This window comes from Ahaetulla prasina, chromosome 8 (assembly GCF_028640845.1).
Source record: "Ahaetulla prasina isolate Xishuangbanna chromosome 8, ASM2864084v1, whole genome shotgun sequence".
Lineage (NCBI taxonomy): Eukaryota > Metazoa > Chordata > Lepidosauria > Squamata > Colubridae > Ahaetulla > Ahaetulla prasina.
In genome coordinates, this window is record NC_080546.1 from 93,499,394 (window position 1) to 93,515,450 (window position 16,057).

Here is a 16,057-nt window from a genome sequence, read left to right on the forward strand (position 1 = left end):
CCAGTAGGTGACCGCTCAAAATATGGGCCGGGACAAAATTACAACAATCAAGCCTCATTTATATGAAGGATTTTTCTTCTCTGGTATCAAAACCGAACTAAGATTCGAAGTTTATTAGCATGTCTACTTAGAAGGAGCTGTAGATTTTTCAGGAGCTACAATTACTATTATTCACAAGGTGAAAAGCAGAGAGTGAGTGTTCTGTGAACGACAGAAAATTAACAGAAAAATGATTTGAATAAAGAGTACACTTGCCACAGCCATGGGGAAAAATACAAATGCACAATATCTAAGTTGAGAGAGGTAGAAGTTGGCGTCCCCGCCCCCCTTTTTTTTTAAAAAAAAAGGAAAACAAAAACTATAAAGTGAGAGACAGAACAGACTCTAGCCAACAAAAAAATACTTCTACTTCTCATGATAGTCAAAGTAACATTAAATTACTGTCTGGCTAGATGCTTATAAGTACTGATAGAAGACATATGCCAGCATTAATTGTGACATTTTGCACTGAAGTTCCAGAAAGCTTATAGATGTACAAAAATGCTGCAAACTGTTGTAGTTTTTTTTTCTTTCTATTTTTAAAAATGGCGTCTAATCTGGTGCAAGATGGCTTAGAGAGTCAAACTACTCTTATTACTGTCACTGTAGGAATACGAGTAGTACAATAAATGTACATCTAAACTTTGTTGTAGAATGTCCATGAGAATTAAATGTGCACATTTTATAATAAAAATGAAGACACGGAAGGCGTGGGGTTTTTCTTCAGCAGACTCGTGGGAAGTCAGTACCTGTGTATTTGTTATAGAAAGATTAATACTTGGGGATTATGCTGCAATTAAATATTTTTATTTAATACTCATAAAAATCTTTGTGTTTGATGGAGACATAAAGTATTCTGAGCACATTGGAAAAAAGACTTCCGTCCCAAAAGAACAAACTATGTACATTTTCCAATCCCGAACCCACAATATAGTGGGTTCTTTAAGAACACTATCAAAATGAAACCATCCCTATCAACAAATATTATTAACTGAGAAACAATCCCTTCCAGCTTTAGCGATTTCAGATCCTTTTAAGACCTCCTTAACCAGCAATGGAAAAGGTCTTTAGCGCCCTCGTGCAGCAGCATCTAGAGTTAGTAACAATCATGCACAGAGGTTTTAGGTAAGGGTTAAGCCTAGCAAGTAAAGGATCCACAATTTAAAAAAAAATAGTAATAATTACTGTTTCATAATAATTTTAACAAACCAGCAAAGACTTTAGTCCCCAGAAAAGGGACTAAAGCAAAGATGGTGCCATTCCTAAGCATTTTTCATAATTAAGTATCCAGGACACTTTTATTCTTGACACTCGTCTTAATTTTAAATATTACTCACTTCTTCCCCTGAAAGATCACAGAACCAAACACACTCTAGAAAAATAGGTAACACCAATACAGTTGCAAGAGAAGCCTCTTCATCACGTTCTTTAGGAAGAAATTGAAGAATATGTCGGAATCTTTGCCTTTATAATAGTCAGGCTTTCCTGTTCATAAAATAGGAAATGAAAATTAGGTTTGTATTGAAGTCAGTTTGCGGGCAACCAAATTCCCTCTTCACCTGAAAACAAATTATTTCTACTTTGAAATGGTTTTGGCCAATCTGTTGTGGGACACGGACTGTGAACCTCTGGGAGGAATCCCAGCTTTAACACTAACTATTCCAGCTATCAGTTTAGAAGTATGAAAGAAGAATAAACCAGGGTTACACCGTATACCGGCAATGCTAAGGATGCAGTCGTAAAGCCAGGCATCATGTGATCTTGGCAGTGGCAATCCCAGCCCTCCCATTTGCCTTTATTAAGCGAGGATCATACCGTCATTAAGCAAGCAGCCCCTTGCAACTTTCTGGCAGCTTCCGGCAACCAATGGGGAAGCTGGAAGGAAGTTGCACATTGTAGGAAATTTGCCAGAAGGCCGGCAGGCAGATAAGGGGCGGCTTCCAGATATGGGAGGGAGGGAGGGGGAGCATGAGTGGCGGGGAGGCATGGCATGGAAAGAGTGTGTGTGTGTGTGTGTTTGTGAGAGGCATGGGGAGGGGCAGGGTGAGTGTGGCGAGGCCTGGGGTGGCTGCTGAAGGATGGGAGAGGATGCAGAAGTGGCGAGGAGTAGCTACGCCATGAAGGGCATGTCCGTTCATGCTTGGTCAGCAACAGAAGAAACACGATGGGAAGCATCAGCTGGGGGATGGGGCTGCAGGAGGCCAAAAGGCCTTGGATGAGGGGAGGGGAAGATGGGAGGGGTGGGGGGAGAGGAAGAAACCCTGCGGCTGTAAGGGCAGGTGGGTTGCCAGGCACCTGGCATTTTGGTGTCTGTAACCTTCAAGTTCTGGTCATAAGTCCCTTTGTTCGACACTACCATAACTTCAAATCAATGCTCATAACTTGAAGAGTAGTCGGAAGGCCGGGCAGGAGGTTAGCAGTTCTAGACCCGAGAACTGCCGTGGGGCAGGATTGAGCTCCTGTCCTTTGCTCCAGCTCCTGCCTTCCAAACGTTGATGTCACCGGCTAATCCTTTTGATCCTTAAGCGCCTCGGTGCTTCTGACACCAGGGCAAAAAACTCAAAAAGAGTCCCTGCATTCAATCATCGGCTGGAGAATTCCGATGAGTGCACACTAAACTACTGAGAATTGTGACAGGGAGAACAGCTTTTCTGTCTCGGGAAATTCCCTCGCTGAGTTTCCCTCACCTTTAATCTGTGGCAATGGTGGGTGCCCACTTATTAACCACGCCCCTGCAATTAAGAGAAGGACTGACCCCATTTGCCTTTGCGGCAGAAGTCAGCCGCTCATTTTAGTGGTGAAGGACAGGATTGCAAATATGCACCAATAAGAATGTAAGACCAGCAAAAGCTTATGGAGTGGCCCGATCCTGCTCTCCTTGATGCCTCAAACAAAACCCAACCAGACAACGCAGGTAAAATCAACCGAGGAGATCAACAGATAGCCCTTACTTTTCCGCCGTATTGCTCCAGTTTTTGCAAAGCCTCCATAGTTTGTTCTTTGAACTTCTTGCTCATCTGTCTCTTGGAAAGCTGGGGGCCAAAATTAAAAGGCAAAAAGGACAGTGAGGTTTTAAAATGGCCTGAAATGCTGCCATAGGACAGCCTCTCCGCTTAGCACAATGCCTTCTCTGATCTAGGCAGGATGGCTGTTGGGTTATAGTGCAGGCAGGCAAATGTATGTCTGTAGCAGCAGATGTGATTTTTAAAACATGGAATGGAATAAATCAGGAATATTTATTTCAGGAATAAATACACATGGATAGGTTTGTAGATTATAATGGAATATCAGAGTTGGAAGCGGCCTTGGAGATTCTCTAGTCCAACCCACTGCTCAAGGCAGGAGACCTTACACCAGGGCTGTCACTAGCCAGATTCCTCATGTGCTGGCCCCGCCCATACCCGGTTTAGCAAAGGGGGGGGAAGTCCCGATACGTCATGTGACACTGCTGTGATGATGTGAGTTTGACATCCCTGCCCTACACCACTTCAGACAAATGGCTGTCCAAGCTCTTCTTGAAAACCTCCAGCGATGAAGCAGCCACGACTTCTGGAGGCAAGCCATTCCACTGGTTGTTCTCATGGCCAGGCAATTTCTCTATTGCTTCTCTCCTTGATTCGTTTCCCTCCACTGTTTCTTGTTCTGCCCTCTGGTGCTTTGGAGAATAGGCAGACCCTCTAGATTACAGTAAGTGATGGTTTGAAATCCGAGGGCTTGGATTAACCCGCCCACGACATTAAGGCTGAGGGTGATGAGCAAATCCACCTGCAGCACCTTCTTATTCCAATTTTCAAAGGAATTTTAATCTTTAATATACCACCTGTTAACAGGCCAAAGAGCCACAGAAATGCTGTCCATTAGTAGGATGGTTTTTACAATACAGATCCTCCCTTGCCACAAACCAGGAAAACTCAGAACCAGGTTATAAGCAGGAATTCTGGCAAACTGGGATTAAGCGTGGTTATACTCACACTAGAAAGCAGATGCTTCAGGTGGCCATTAAGCCAAAAGCCAACCACAGCACTCAACTGGACCAAAGCATTCAGTCCTCTTCTAAACACTTCATCATCTGAATGGGCCTTTTAAGAAATAGAAGACACAGAATAAACACAGATTCACAGGGTTCAAGAATTATTCGCTAAAAAAGCAGAGAGGCGAGCTGTACAAGCAGCCTCCACCCCCCTCAAAAAATAATAACAATAATAATAATTAGGTGGGATACAGAAAAGAAGGTCCAGAATAAAACTGCATTACTTTAACGTAACTGAAAAATGCGTTCAGCGAATCCTGCTAATGTGGCAATCCTCTTAGTTAAGTCATATAAAAATGTTGCTGGTAATTTGGAGCCCCTCCATTCTGGGGGTTGCATTCCAGAAGGCTGAGCATCTCACCAAGATCTGGGGAGGCCCAAACTATGCGCCCTCCTCTTCTAAGTAAAAGCCTTTTGACTGCACTAAACTATTCATTTTAAAGTTTCTCTTCCAGCAGACTGGCAGCATTTATGTTTAAATGGGATAGAGTGTAAATATATACACATATAAGGTAACCTTGATTGTTACTTTTTACTGTGAGCACACTGGGCCACATTAAAAATGAAATTCTGTACATATCTACCCACACACATATACATACATACCAGTAAGTGTGTGTGTGTATTTATCTATATCTATATCTATATCTATCTTTATATATACACACACATGCATATACACATACATACATATATACATACGTAAACAGATATGTATATACGTATATATAATAACTTGAGAGTTCACAAGGTTGATGTTATACGGAAGAAAACCATGGCTGAAGCTGAATGGTTCCTGCTTCGGATACCCCGCAGCCCCTCCCAGAAGATGAAGGCAAACAGAATGAAAACAGATCATGAAGAGGATGTGTAGCATTTCAGACAATACTAATATGTTGCACCTTATATATTTATATATGTTTGCACATTATATGCTTGTATGTGTTTACACGTTTCAATGAAATACACTTTCCAATATTCACAATCTCACACCTGCTCGCTTGCCACGTCCATTTGGCTCTCGAGGGCTAATAAAGTGAAGCCAACACATTTCAGTAGCTTTTTAAAAGGTCCCTATTTGATTATAAGGCCTTATTCTGACTGGGAGGGTGGAGTGGGGGGAGATCCGGGCTCTGAGGAGGCATCTTCTCTTCCGGACTGGAAGCGTGGAAGGCTGGCACTCCACTGGCCTGGACAATGGAGGGAAGGCCTTCTTGCCCACCAGCCTGGCTCCCAAATGCTTTGACTGGGCCCCAACCTTGCCTAGCAGCTCACTTTGTCGGTACGAGCACTTTGTGGATACCCAACCTGATAGTTGTGGGCACAAAGTCTTCAACAAACTTGAAGAAACGTACAGATAGTCCTTGAATTACAACCGTTCGTTGAGTGACTGTTCAAAGTTAAAAAGACACTGAAAAAAGTGATTAAGGACCATTTTTCACACGGCCGCTGTAGCTTCCCCATGGTCACATGATCAAAAATTGGGACGCTTAGCAATATTTATGATGGTTGCAGAGTCCCGGGCTCACATGATCCTCTTTTGCGACCTTCTGACAAGCAAAGTCTACAGGGAAATCAGATTCACTTAATAACCATGTTCGTAACTTACAACTGCAGTGATTCACTTAACAACTCTGGCAAGGAAGGTGGCAAACTGGGGCAAAACTCACTTAACAAATGTCTCACTTAACAACAGAAACTTTGGGCTCAACCATGGTCGCATATTGAGGACTGAAGTGTAATAGGAAGAGAATAACTAATGGGGTAAAAAGAGCTCATTTTTGGGGAGAAAACTACAATCAGAGCTGTTTAAAACAACTATATTTTTCTTCTCTGGAAGAAGCCTGTGATGCTAATAGGTGGCAGGAAGCTCTGGGATGGTAGAGGGGGCATCATTCCTAAATTCATAAATGGGCTTCTTAAAGGAATTGTCACCAATAAAACTTGCTGTAACCTAACCTGAAATGATTTAGGAAAAATCATCCACCACATCTGCTATTTAATGACATCTACGAAAAACACCTAAGCTGACAGTCACTGCAGGCATCCCTCTTCCCCTGGGTAATTTCTGTCAACCTTCAGCTCATCTTTCTCAGAAGAGAAACAGGAGGCATTAAGCAAAAAATAGCAACGTGAGATATGAAGGCAGAAACTTTCTTATCCCGGTTGGAGGATAGATCAAAATGTTTTGCCCGCAAGTTGACTCCTCTTTTAATTACATTTTTAAGTTCTACCTGGTGCTTCCTAGAAGGACTTTTCCCAGAATGGGCTAAAAAACAGTGACTCAAACATGGTGCCTGTGATGGAACTGGGGCCTAAGATAGAGTTTCTTAAGCCGTGGTTTCTCAACTTTGACAACTTGAAGGTGTGTTGTGGACTTCAGCTCCGTTGCTGGTTGGGGAATTCTGGGAGTTGAAGTCCGCACATCTTCAAGTTGTCGAAGTTGAGAATCATGGATCCGAAGGTATAATAGAGCAAGTTCCTTTGGATCAACATTGCTAGAAAACATCTAGGAAGATGCCACGATGAGAGATTAAAAAACTGACCATGAAGCGCGTCCGCCTGTTTCGGCATTCTAGGCCCCTCAAGGCCAAGCCAAGGAGGCCACCTCCCTCCTCCCCGTGTTCATCCAAAAACGTATTTTAGCCCAGGCTTTTGGGAGATTCAGGAACGGGCTGCCCGAAACCAGGAAGCAGACAAGACCAGCGTAATCTGTGATTGGGTTCTCCGATCCGAGAGACCTACCAAAGCACCTTTTAAGACTGGAACGAGACGAGGCAGCAACGGAAGAGTTTTCTGAGCAGCGCCTTCCACAGAGAGCAGTTCTTTGAAGCCCTCCTGGGAGATGAACGTATACGGGTGCCTGGTTTCTTTGAGCCCCTGCCGGAGTCACACCACACAATATTAATGCACAGCTCCCTTCGCCTCTGAAATTCCTAACAAAATCCGGCTGACCAGAGACTGGAAGAATTCAGAGTTTTCTTCCATCTCAAATGTACGTTTGCCACCTTCTGGGTCTACCTAGCATTGCAATGTTCAACAGGTGCATTCTGCCTTTACAGAAGTAGCCAGGTAGTTTTTCAAGAAAAAAGAAAAGAAAAGAAAAGAAAAGAAAAGAAAAGAAAAGAAAAGCCTGTGTGTTCTCACTGGTTTAATTGCTGACTCCCTTTTTCAGACATTTCAAATACCTTGTTCAGAAAGTACTATAATCAGTGCTAGTTGAATGCCTTGGTAAGTATTGCTTTGAGAACAAAAGCGCCTGAGGGCTCATTCTGAACTAATTATTATTTAAGATTTCACCTCCAATTCGATTCACAGTCTGGGACTGGTAAAAACTTAACAGTTCAAGTCCTAAGCAAGGACCACAGAGCTGTTAAGGTAACAGGCAGTTCTGAGTAGGGTGGTTTTTTGCAAAGTCAGAATATTCCGGTGTGGTAAGTTCAAAATTAACCCTAACCCTAAGAAGAAAGGTCAGAAAGAGGCTAACCCATAATCCAGAAGTGTGCAGAAGTAAATTAAATATAGTATGAACATAGTAGAGGGAGAGGGCAAATAATTACCCAACTGTTCCATTTGTGAACTTTTTAATCTAAAGCAATAAACAATCGCTATGTAAATTACTTTTCTATACTAGGCAATAAGCGATTCACAACTTGCAATGTTGAGCCTGAAATGTCTTTATATGAATTTTGCAAAAAAACTGCGTAGACGTGTTAGGATACAATGCTTGTATTTTTTTTTAAAGGAGCAATTCAGACCAATTCTGAGATTTCCTAAACTCAGAAATGTTAAGCTGCGTGGACTTCAATTCTTCAAACTCCCCAGCTGGTCCACCCATCTTAATAAGGTCACTGAGACTGAGAAACGCTGATTCAGACCAAAGATTCAAAGTTTGGGGATCAATTCATTTTTACTAGCCTTTCTACCCCAAACATTCTAGATTTCTGCGTTTCCCCAAACCCCATGGCTGCCTCTAGCTAAGCAACGGAAGGATTACTTGAACAAAGCTGATAACTTGCTATGCTATCTTCTTTCGTGCACATATTTATTTGACAAAACTGTCACTGGGTTTTCAGTGCTCTTCATAAAATTATAACTTTCATTTTTCTGGTGTTCTTTTTTTTAAAAAAGGAGGGTTGTAATACATTACTTTTAAGAAAATTCCAGCTTCCCCTTGTCCTTTGAACAGAGTGAACAAGAAAATACAAATTGTAGGAATTCTTTCCCAAACTTAAAAAGCTGATATCCCGCAAAACGATTTACCTCTGCTAAATTAATAAGAAGAGGGTCAAACGGAAGTGTTGCAGGATGACTGTCCCATTGCAATTTGTGCCTTATGGAGCCATGGATTAATCTAAAATAAAACAAAGCGTTGGAAATATAAATAACAGGGATTTGTCCAGGCAGCTGCCAAGACTGACAAAAAAGCGGAGAGAGAGACTGGATCAGGGAGAATGTGTGTCTTCCTGTATTTTCCACTTAATGTCAACATTTCTAAAATACCTTTTACAAAACTAGTACATTTTATTTTAGCAAAATCATACAAATATATCCTGTTTTATGGGCTCTCAAGCAGCCCCATTAACATCCTGAGGAGGACTATTGGAAAAGGATGGCCCTAACTTAGGTATCTTTTCTGTTATGTACACTGAGACCATATCCACCAAGGCAAATTCTTTGTCACACTTGGCCAATAAAGAATTCTATTCTATTCTAAATGTTAGAAATCAAGTGTGTTGCCCACTAAAGGGGCTCCTGTCAAAAGCCTGGACTTTCCTGGAGCTCTCACCAACTCAACTCCGCATTCAAATATATTAGCGCAAAGTTTCACAGACTCAGCCTGGACGGATTGAGGGCTTTAAGAAGATGCCCTTAAATCCATAAAGCAGAAGTCACCGCTCTTGGGGGGGAGGGGTGGTAACAAATAAACTTCTAATAATCGTTTTCTGTTTTACAACTTCTAAGAGTTGTAAACGTTTGTTCTGTATTTACATGACCATTCAGTCTGGTCTACCAACGGATTTCTGCCTCACCAGCTTCAGTTCTTACAACTTCACAAATAGAAGGATTATTATTTTTTCTTTATTAAGTATGATATTTTTTTAAAAAACATACAATCTTCCACCACTATCAATCAGGGAAAGAACAGAACTATCCCATTTCTAGCAATGTATTAAGTGCAAACATTTTAAGATGAAAACTCACAGTATAACCCAGCAAGAATATCCTCCCTATTTGGTTAATGACCTGCTCCCCAGGTCCCAGATATTACCTGCAAGGGATGCCCCCTTTAGAGTAAATGGCTGCAAAGGCGGAAGGTACTCTTGACTGAACATTGAACTAGAACAAAAAGAAATAATATGGTCAGCATATTATTATTCTAATAGAGATATACCCCAGGAAGACATCGCTTTTCTAACTCCTACTGAATTTGAATCCTTCCAATGGCATTTGAACGTGCTTAAATTTTACAGAAGATACGTTATATTTTGAGGATATGTTCTTCTAAAAACATAAATGTATATTCAGAATGAAGATTAAAATCAGAAGGAGGGCACAAGCCAAAACGCTTTCAGCTGAAAAAAGATTTTGTGATTTTTCTTCTTGACCTAAAAAACACGAAGAAGTAAACTTGTTACCAGTTGGAGTTTACATTAATAAGATAATATATATCTTACTAATATTAATCTATATGATCCAAACCAGAGTTAACTTTTTGCTAAGACTGCTTAGAGCAAGAAACAGCAGCCAGCTATCAACCCCACGTTCCAGAGTTGGATGGTTTCATGCAAAACCTTCTCCAGAGTTTTAGAACAAAATGGTGGGCTAAGTATCGCTCCTTATCAAATTGAGATTTAAAAAAATGAAAGGGCAGCAAATGGGCATATATAAATAAAATATATTTTATATATTTTAAATATATATAAAAATAGGCACATTAGTTTGAAAGCAAAATAAAGGAAGAGACTGAAAAATAATCCATGGACTATTAAGAGAAAGAGAGGGAAAAAATACAATAAACCAGACATACCGGTAATCTTTCAGCCAAGATAAAAAGAACCAATAATACAAAGGGATTTATTAAATCTCTAAGCTTCCTATAATGTACTCCTATAATAACTCCTGCGCACATGAAATAGGAGTTTTCTGTCTCTTGGAGCATTTATATGGATACGCTCAAAAGATCTGGAGATTGCTAAAAACATCACCATGTTTCATCACTCTAAATCCAGGTCAGTTTAGAAAAGCTGCCGTTGTTGGGTTCCACTGTGGGAAAAACTAATCACTCTCTATCATGTCAGCTTTGGGGTGGGATAAAATGTCACAGCTTTCCAGGGCTGAGAAGGCAGCCACACTAAAGTGATATGAGAGTCAGAATCCCTACAAATTGCACAACAGGCAACTAAGCCCAAGGATCAAAAGCTATGAAAGCTTTTGAAAGGAATGACCATAATCAAGCAAAGGGCCAACATGGCTTCCTGAACAGCAGGTGAGAAGGCTGGACCGCTCCAATTCTCAACCAGATCTGATGCTGGAAGAAAAGTTTGTTGTCGCTGTTCTCCTTGCGGTCAATTTCAGCAGAAGACATCCCACCTGGTCATTAGAACTGAAATCTCCTGGACAGTCCCTGCCGGGAGGAAGTGGCACTTAGCAGGGAGACCCCAAATTCAGGTGAGCAAATGAGAGAAGCAACCCAGTTTCCTGGAGGCAGGGAGCCTGGCAATTTGATCTGACGATGATGTCATGTCCAAATCTCGGTGATTCTGTGGGCCAAGTGTCTCCGCATCTTCCGATCTTGCACGGCTTCTGGTGTCAGCGTTGAGGGTGTCCCGCCATCGTGTTCTTTAGTCAGGCAGTGGCTTTTCCCAGTCTGAGGATGTCACTGTCTATTATTCAGGACACGATAGCAGGAAAACAACTGGGAGCGGCAGGCAGCTCGATGTACATCAAGAGTAACCCTTGGAAAGGGACAGCAGAGTCTGGGGTAGGAGCAATGAATAAATGCAACCTCTGCCACAAGACTCGGCTTTGCCAGCTGACTGGCCCTCTTTGAACACATATTGAACACATATCAGCATATTGAATTAGATTTTTAACTAATATTGGATTTTAAGTGTTTTGGTATCTATGTTTTATTTGTGCTGTACACTACCCTGAGTCTTTGGAGAAGGGCGGTATAAAAATTTGAATAATAAATCAAATAAATAAATAAATAAACACTCAAAGACAATTATTCCTCTGTCTGGACTTGCTTGAGGAAATGATGCTAAGGAGAGCTCCCGGCCCCGGACCTACCGGATCGATGGTTTTGGGATTAAGTCGATCGCTCGGCCGAGGCCGCGGCTTCAGGGCCGAAGTCTGAGAAGGAGCCGAGCAGGTTTTCCTCTCCTGGGTCTCGCTTTTCTCTCTCATTCCACGGCCTGGAGACGTCCTCTTCCCCGCGCTGCCTGCTGAATGAATACCCAGGAAGAAAAATCAGAATTCAGGCCCCTTTTTCTTAAAACAAAAGAGAGAGAGAAAGAGAGAGAGAAGAGAAGAGAAGAGAAGAGAAGAGAAGAGAAGAGAAGAGAAGAGAAGAGAAGAGAAGAGAAATGCAAGTACCGGCTGCTGTTTTCCTGGCGCCTTCGGCTTTCTTGGCCCGATGCATCCCTTCCTGGGGGTGTCCTAAGGGGAGGGGGGCCTCATCCCGGTGCACCAAACAGGCATCTGCAGAGGAGCATGGGGGACGGGGTGAGTGGGGAGCAGAGGAGGCTAAGGGAGAGGCAAGGCTCAGCCTTCTGGGCTTTGTTGAGGTCAGCCCAGGGGTTGGGGGGGGGTCGTTCATGGCTGGGGGCAGGGTAGGAGGAGGGGGGGGGATGGAAGGGGGGGGAGGTTCGTGCTCTCCCCCCCCCCACCTCCAGGCCAAGAGCATCAGACCAGTAGTTAAGGCTGGGATGGGGGACCACCAAGAGATCCCAGGCAGGCGGCCAGCTCAGTCCCGGAGACAAGAAAACGGCCTGGCACAGATGGGGGGGGTCCAGTCGGTGATTCTAAACAGAAGGCGACAGGAAGGCTATTTCATCCCCGGGGCTGAGAAAAGGAACGGGGCCCATTAGTTTAAGGATGGGGAGCCACCAGGAGATCCCAGGCAGAAGGCAATACAAAGCAATTTTAGCATTCTGGCTAAAAAAAAGTGGCCTAGGCTTGGTCTATGGACAGGGGACCACCAGGAGATCCCAGGCAGAAGGCAATACAAAGCAATTTTAGCATTCTGGCTTTAAAAAATGGCCTAGGCTTGGTCTATGGACAGGGGACCACCAGGAGATCCCAGGCAGAAGGCAATACAAAGCAATTTTAGCATTTTGGCTTTAAAAAAAAGGCCTAGGATTGGTCTATGGACAGGGGACCACCAGGAGATTCCAGGCAAAAGGCAATACAAAGCAATTTTAGCATTTTGGCTTTAAAAAATTGCCTAGGATTGGTCTATGGACAGGGGACCACCAGGAGATCCCTGGCAGAAGGCAATACAAAGCAATTTTAGCATTTTGGCTTTAAAAAATTGCCTAGGATTGGTCTATGGACAGGGGACCACCAGGAGATCCCTGGCAGAAGGCAATACAAAGCAATTTTAGCATTTTGGCTTTAAAAAAATGGCCTAGGATTGGTCTATGGACAGGGGACCACCAGGAGATCCCAGGCAGAAGGCAATACAAAGCAATTTTAGTATTCTGGCTAAAAAAAATTGCCTAGGATTGGTCTATGGACAGGGGACCACCAGGAGATCCCAGGCAGAAGGCAATACAAAGCAATTTTAGCATTCTGGCTAAAAAAAAATGGCCTAGGATTGGTCTATGGACAGGGGACCACCAGGAGATCCCAGGCAGAAGGCAATACAAAGCAATTTTAGCATTCTGGCTAAAAAAAAATGGCCTAGGATTGGTCTATGGACAGGGGACGACCAGGAGATCCCAGGCAGAAGGCAATACGAAGCAATTTTAGCATTTTGGCTTAAAAAAAAAGTGGCCCAGGCTTGGTCTATGGACAGGGGACCACCAGGAGATCCCAGGCAGAAGGCAATACAAAGCAATTTTAGCATTCTGGCTAAAAAAAATGGCCTAGGATTGGTCTATGGACAGGGGACCACCAGGAGATCCCACTGGCCTCCCCGGGGATGAAATTTGGCCAGGGCAAAGACTAGGAGGCCATCAGGAGATCACAGGAGCCCCCTCCCCCACACCTCACACGACTGCTGTGATAAGCAAGGCCGGGATGGGAGACCACCAAGAAATCCCAGGAGGAGGAAGGACAGCCCAGCCAAGCCTCCCTGGGTTTCCTCTCCCCACCATCTCCCGAGGGATTCGGGAAAAAGCCGCCTGCACGTGGTCTGGGGGAGGATAGGTCTGTCTGAAATACCACGTCGGGGTTCCTGGGATGCAGCGAGCCGCCCGTTTCACTCCGGCGGGGAACCGGGGAGAAAAACCCGCCGCACAAATCGAGGTAGGCCGCGGCGGCCCTGCCGTTACTATGGGAACTACGGGGCGGCGGCGAGGCCAAACGTCGCCTAAACGCGTCCGAGCTTGAAACGCCAGCGCCCTCTTGAGGTCCGCGGCGGTGTTGGTCAACTTCAGCGGAGCCGGACTTCAACTCCCAGAATTCCTCAGCAAGCCATACCGGTTGGAGGAATTCTGGGAAGTGAAGTCCGCACCTCTTTCACGGTGCTGAAATAAAACCCCGGGAAACAGGATTTGCAAGGAGGGGAACCGATCCGTCGCTGCGTGCAATCCCATCCCTTTCTCCTATCCACGCGGGAGTGTTTTGGGCAGGCTGCAGCATTGCAGGGACGAAGCGGGCTCCCTTAAACTGCAACGGGGGTTGCAATGCGTGGATAAATCTGGAGCCCCATAGAGCAGGGGTCTCCAACCTTGGTCCCTTTAAGACTTGTGGACTTCAACTCCCAGAGTCCCTCAGTGCAGGGGTCTCCAACCTTGGTCCCTTTAAGACTTGTGGACTTCAACTCCCAGAGTCCCTCAGTGCAGGGGTCTCCAACCTTGGTCCCTTTAAGACTTGTGGACTTCAACTCCCAGAGTCCCTCAGTGCAGGGGTCTCCAACCTTGGTCCCTTTAAGACTTGTGGACTTCAACTCCCAGAGTCCCTCAGTGCAGGGGTCTCCAACCTTGGTCCCTTTAAGACTTGTGGACTTCAACTCCCAGAGTCCCTCAGTGCAGGGGTCTCCAACCTTGGTCCCTTTAAGACTTGTGGACTTCAACTCCCAGAGTCCCTCAGCCAGCAAAGCTGGCTGAGGGCCTCTGGGAGTTGAAGTCCACAAGTCTTAAAGGGACCAAGGTTGGAGACCCCTGCCATATAGAGAACTTTCCCCCAGGAATCTCATAGAACTATGAGAAGCCCCTGCTAGGCTTAGAATTATGATTGTATTTTTCCTCATTTCCTTTTTTTTCCCCCTCCCGATGCTACTACACCTTTGGGATCTGCAGCAAGAGCAGAGTAAAACTGGCTAACTAGGCTGTGGTTGCTTTTCTTTCTTGAAACCAATGGATGGCCAACGCAAGCCTCAACCTCTGCCATCTCTGAGGGGGCAGCTGGCTGCAAAAACCGTTTCTCGGTTTTATAAGTCGCCCACTGGAGCAGGGGTCTCCAACCTTGGTCCCTTTAAGACTTGTGGACTTCAACTCCCAGAGTTCCTCAGCCAGCTTTGCTGGCTGAGGGACTCTGGGAGTTGAAGTCCACAAGTCTTAAAGGGACCAAGGTTGGAGACCCCTGCGCTGGAGGGTAGCGCAGTTACTACTTCCATTCCTTCTCTTCTATGACCTGCACGGCCAGCAAAACAGGCCGGCATATCAACAGGAAAAAAAGTTCAGAACAACGGTTGCCAAATAAATCGGAACTCCTTGCAACTAAACGACGACGATTGCATGGAAGAGTCTTTGCGGCCCAAGTTCATTTAACTCCCGTCTTATGGATCCACCAAGGGTGCCGGTCATTTGAAGACTGAAGAGCAACCGCAGCGCAAGAGAATCGAGCTCTCCGCAAAGCCAGAGCTGCAGGCGCTGCAACAACGGTGCCCGCACAGACGTCTGCCCGACGTGTGGCAGAAAATTCCGTGCCCGTCTAGGCCTTACCAGCCACCTGCAGATGCACCGTGGACAGCCCACAAGCCATTCGATGCCAAGAACACGATGGACGAACATCATCACTCCGCCTTGTAGAAACCAAGGAGGCACAGCTTCCTGTTTTAGCAGTGGTTATTGAGCTCAATATGCTCTTATGCAGGGCTCTCCAACACCTTGGCAGCTTTAAGACTTGTGGACTTCAACTCCCAGAATTCCTGGGAAATCCAACCCTGGAGCTTCCAGAATTCCCATGGCTGGCTCAGGAGTTCTGGGAGTTGAAGTCTACAGGTCGCAAAGAGGCCATAGTTGCCCAACCCCACTCTAAAAGTATTATCCATCCACCCCTCCATGTTTTCTGTCGTCTGATGACTTTATCAATGCCTCCTATACGCCCTGATCCAAATCATTTTGAAAAATAAGCAACAGAAGCCCGAGCAATCACAAGTACTTTTCCTAAAATGGGTAGCATAAAAATGTGACACTGGGACAGATGGGAGAATCATTACCGGGCGGTGGGGGGGGAGGGGCGCAACATCCTGTGGCTCTTACGTTGCTTGAGAAATTTCTTTAGTAAACTGCTTGTCTCTCCAACTTTGCATAGGAAGCGAAGGTCCCTTTGACCTCATCTAGAATTCTTTACTGGCCAAGTGTGATTGGACACACAAGGAATTTGTCTTTCGTGCATTCTGCAAATTATATATTCATATGTAGTGTATAATCGTGTAGTATTACTGTTGTGTTTATTCATATCATAAGCATGAATTAAAACAACTAAAAGAAAGCATATTATACAAAATTAACAAAATAACAAAAGCATTATTGTTAAAAGAAAACTCTCACACTTAATGCAATAGATGTCATTTCCCTATGAATTCTTGCT

General features: G+C 44.4%; 1 protein-coding gene across 5 annotated transcripts; it reads right to left on the reverse strand.

The window, feature by feature from the left end:
* Window positions 1-830: 830 nt before the first annotated feature.
* Window positions 831-15,241, reverse strand: PACRGL (parkin coregulated like). Of its 5 annotated transcripts, none has more exons than XM_058192103.1 (9): window positions 15,187-15,241; window positions 11,672-11,776; window positions 11,366-11,517; window positions 9,342-9,409; window positions 8,333-8,423; window positions 6,815-6,949; window positions 4,011-4,118; window positions 2,991-3,071; window positions 831-1,524 (listed from the first exon to the last, which is right to left on the reverse strand). In XM_058192103.1, the coding sequence occupies exons 1-9, from the start codon at window positions 15,224-15,226 to the stop codon at window positions 1,468-1,470; spliced, it is 837 nt and encodes a 278-aa protein (XP_058048086.1). In that variant the 5' UTR covers window positions 15,227-15,241; the 3' UTR covers window positions 831-1,467. The 5 variants fall into 5 exon arrangements, with proteins under 5 accessions (XP_058048086.1, XP_058048085.1, XP_058048089.1 ...); XM_058192102.1 differs by having other exon boundaries at window positions 11,366-11,520; XM_058192106.1 differs by lacking the exon at window positions 15,187-15,241 and adding an exon at window positions 13,463-13,605.
* Window positions 15,242-16,057: the final 816 nt, after the last annotated feature.

What these genes read in the sequence shown, in the direction of transcription:
- PACRGL (XM_058192102.1), bottom strand. Translation starts at nt 15,226, where the DNA reads ATGGCTTGTGGGCTGTCCACGGTGCATCTGCAGGTGGCTG. An exon ending in ATCCCAAAACCATCGATCCG is followed by an intron (nt 9,410 to 11,365) that starts GTAGGTCCGGGG and finishes TTTTTGTTCTAG; the next exon opens with TTCAATGTTCAGTCAAGAGT. An exon ending in AAAGGGGGCATCCCTTGCAG is followed by an intron (nt 8,424 to 9,341) that starts GTAATATCTGGG and finishes GTTTTATTTTAG; the next exon opens with ATTAATCCATGGCTCCATAA.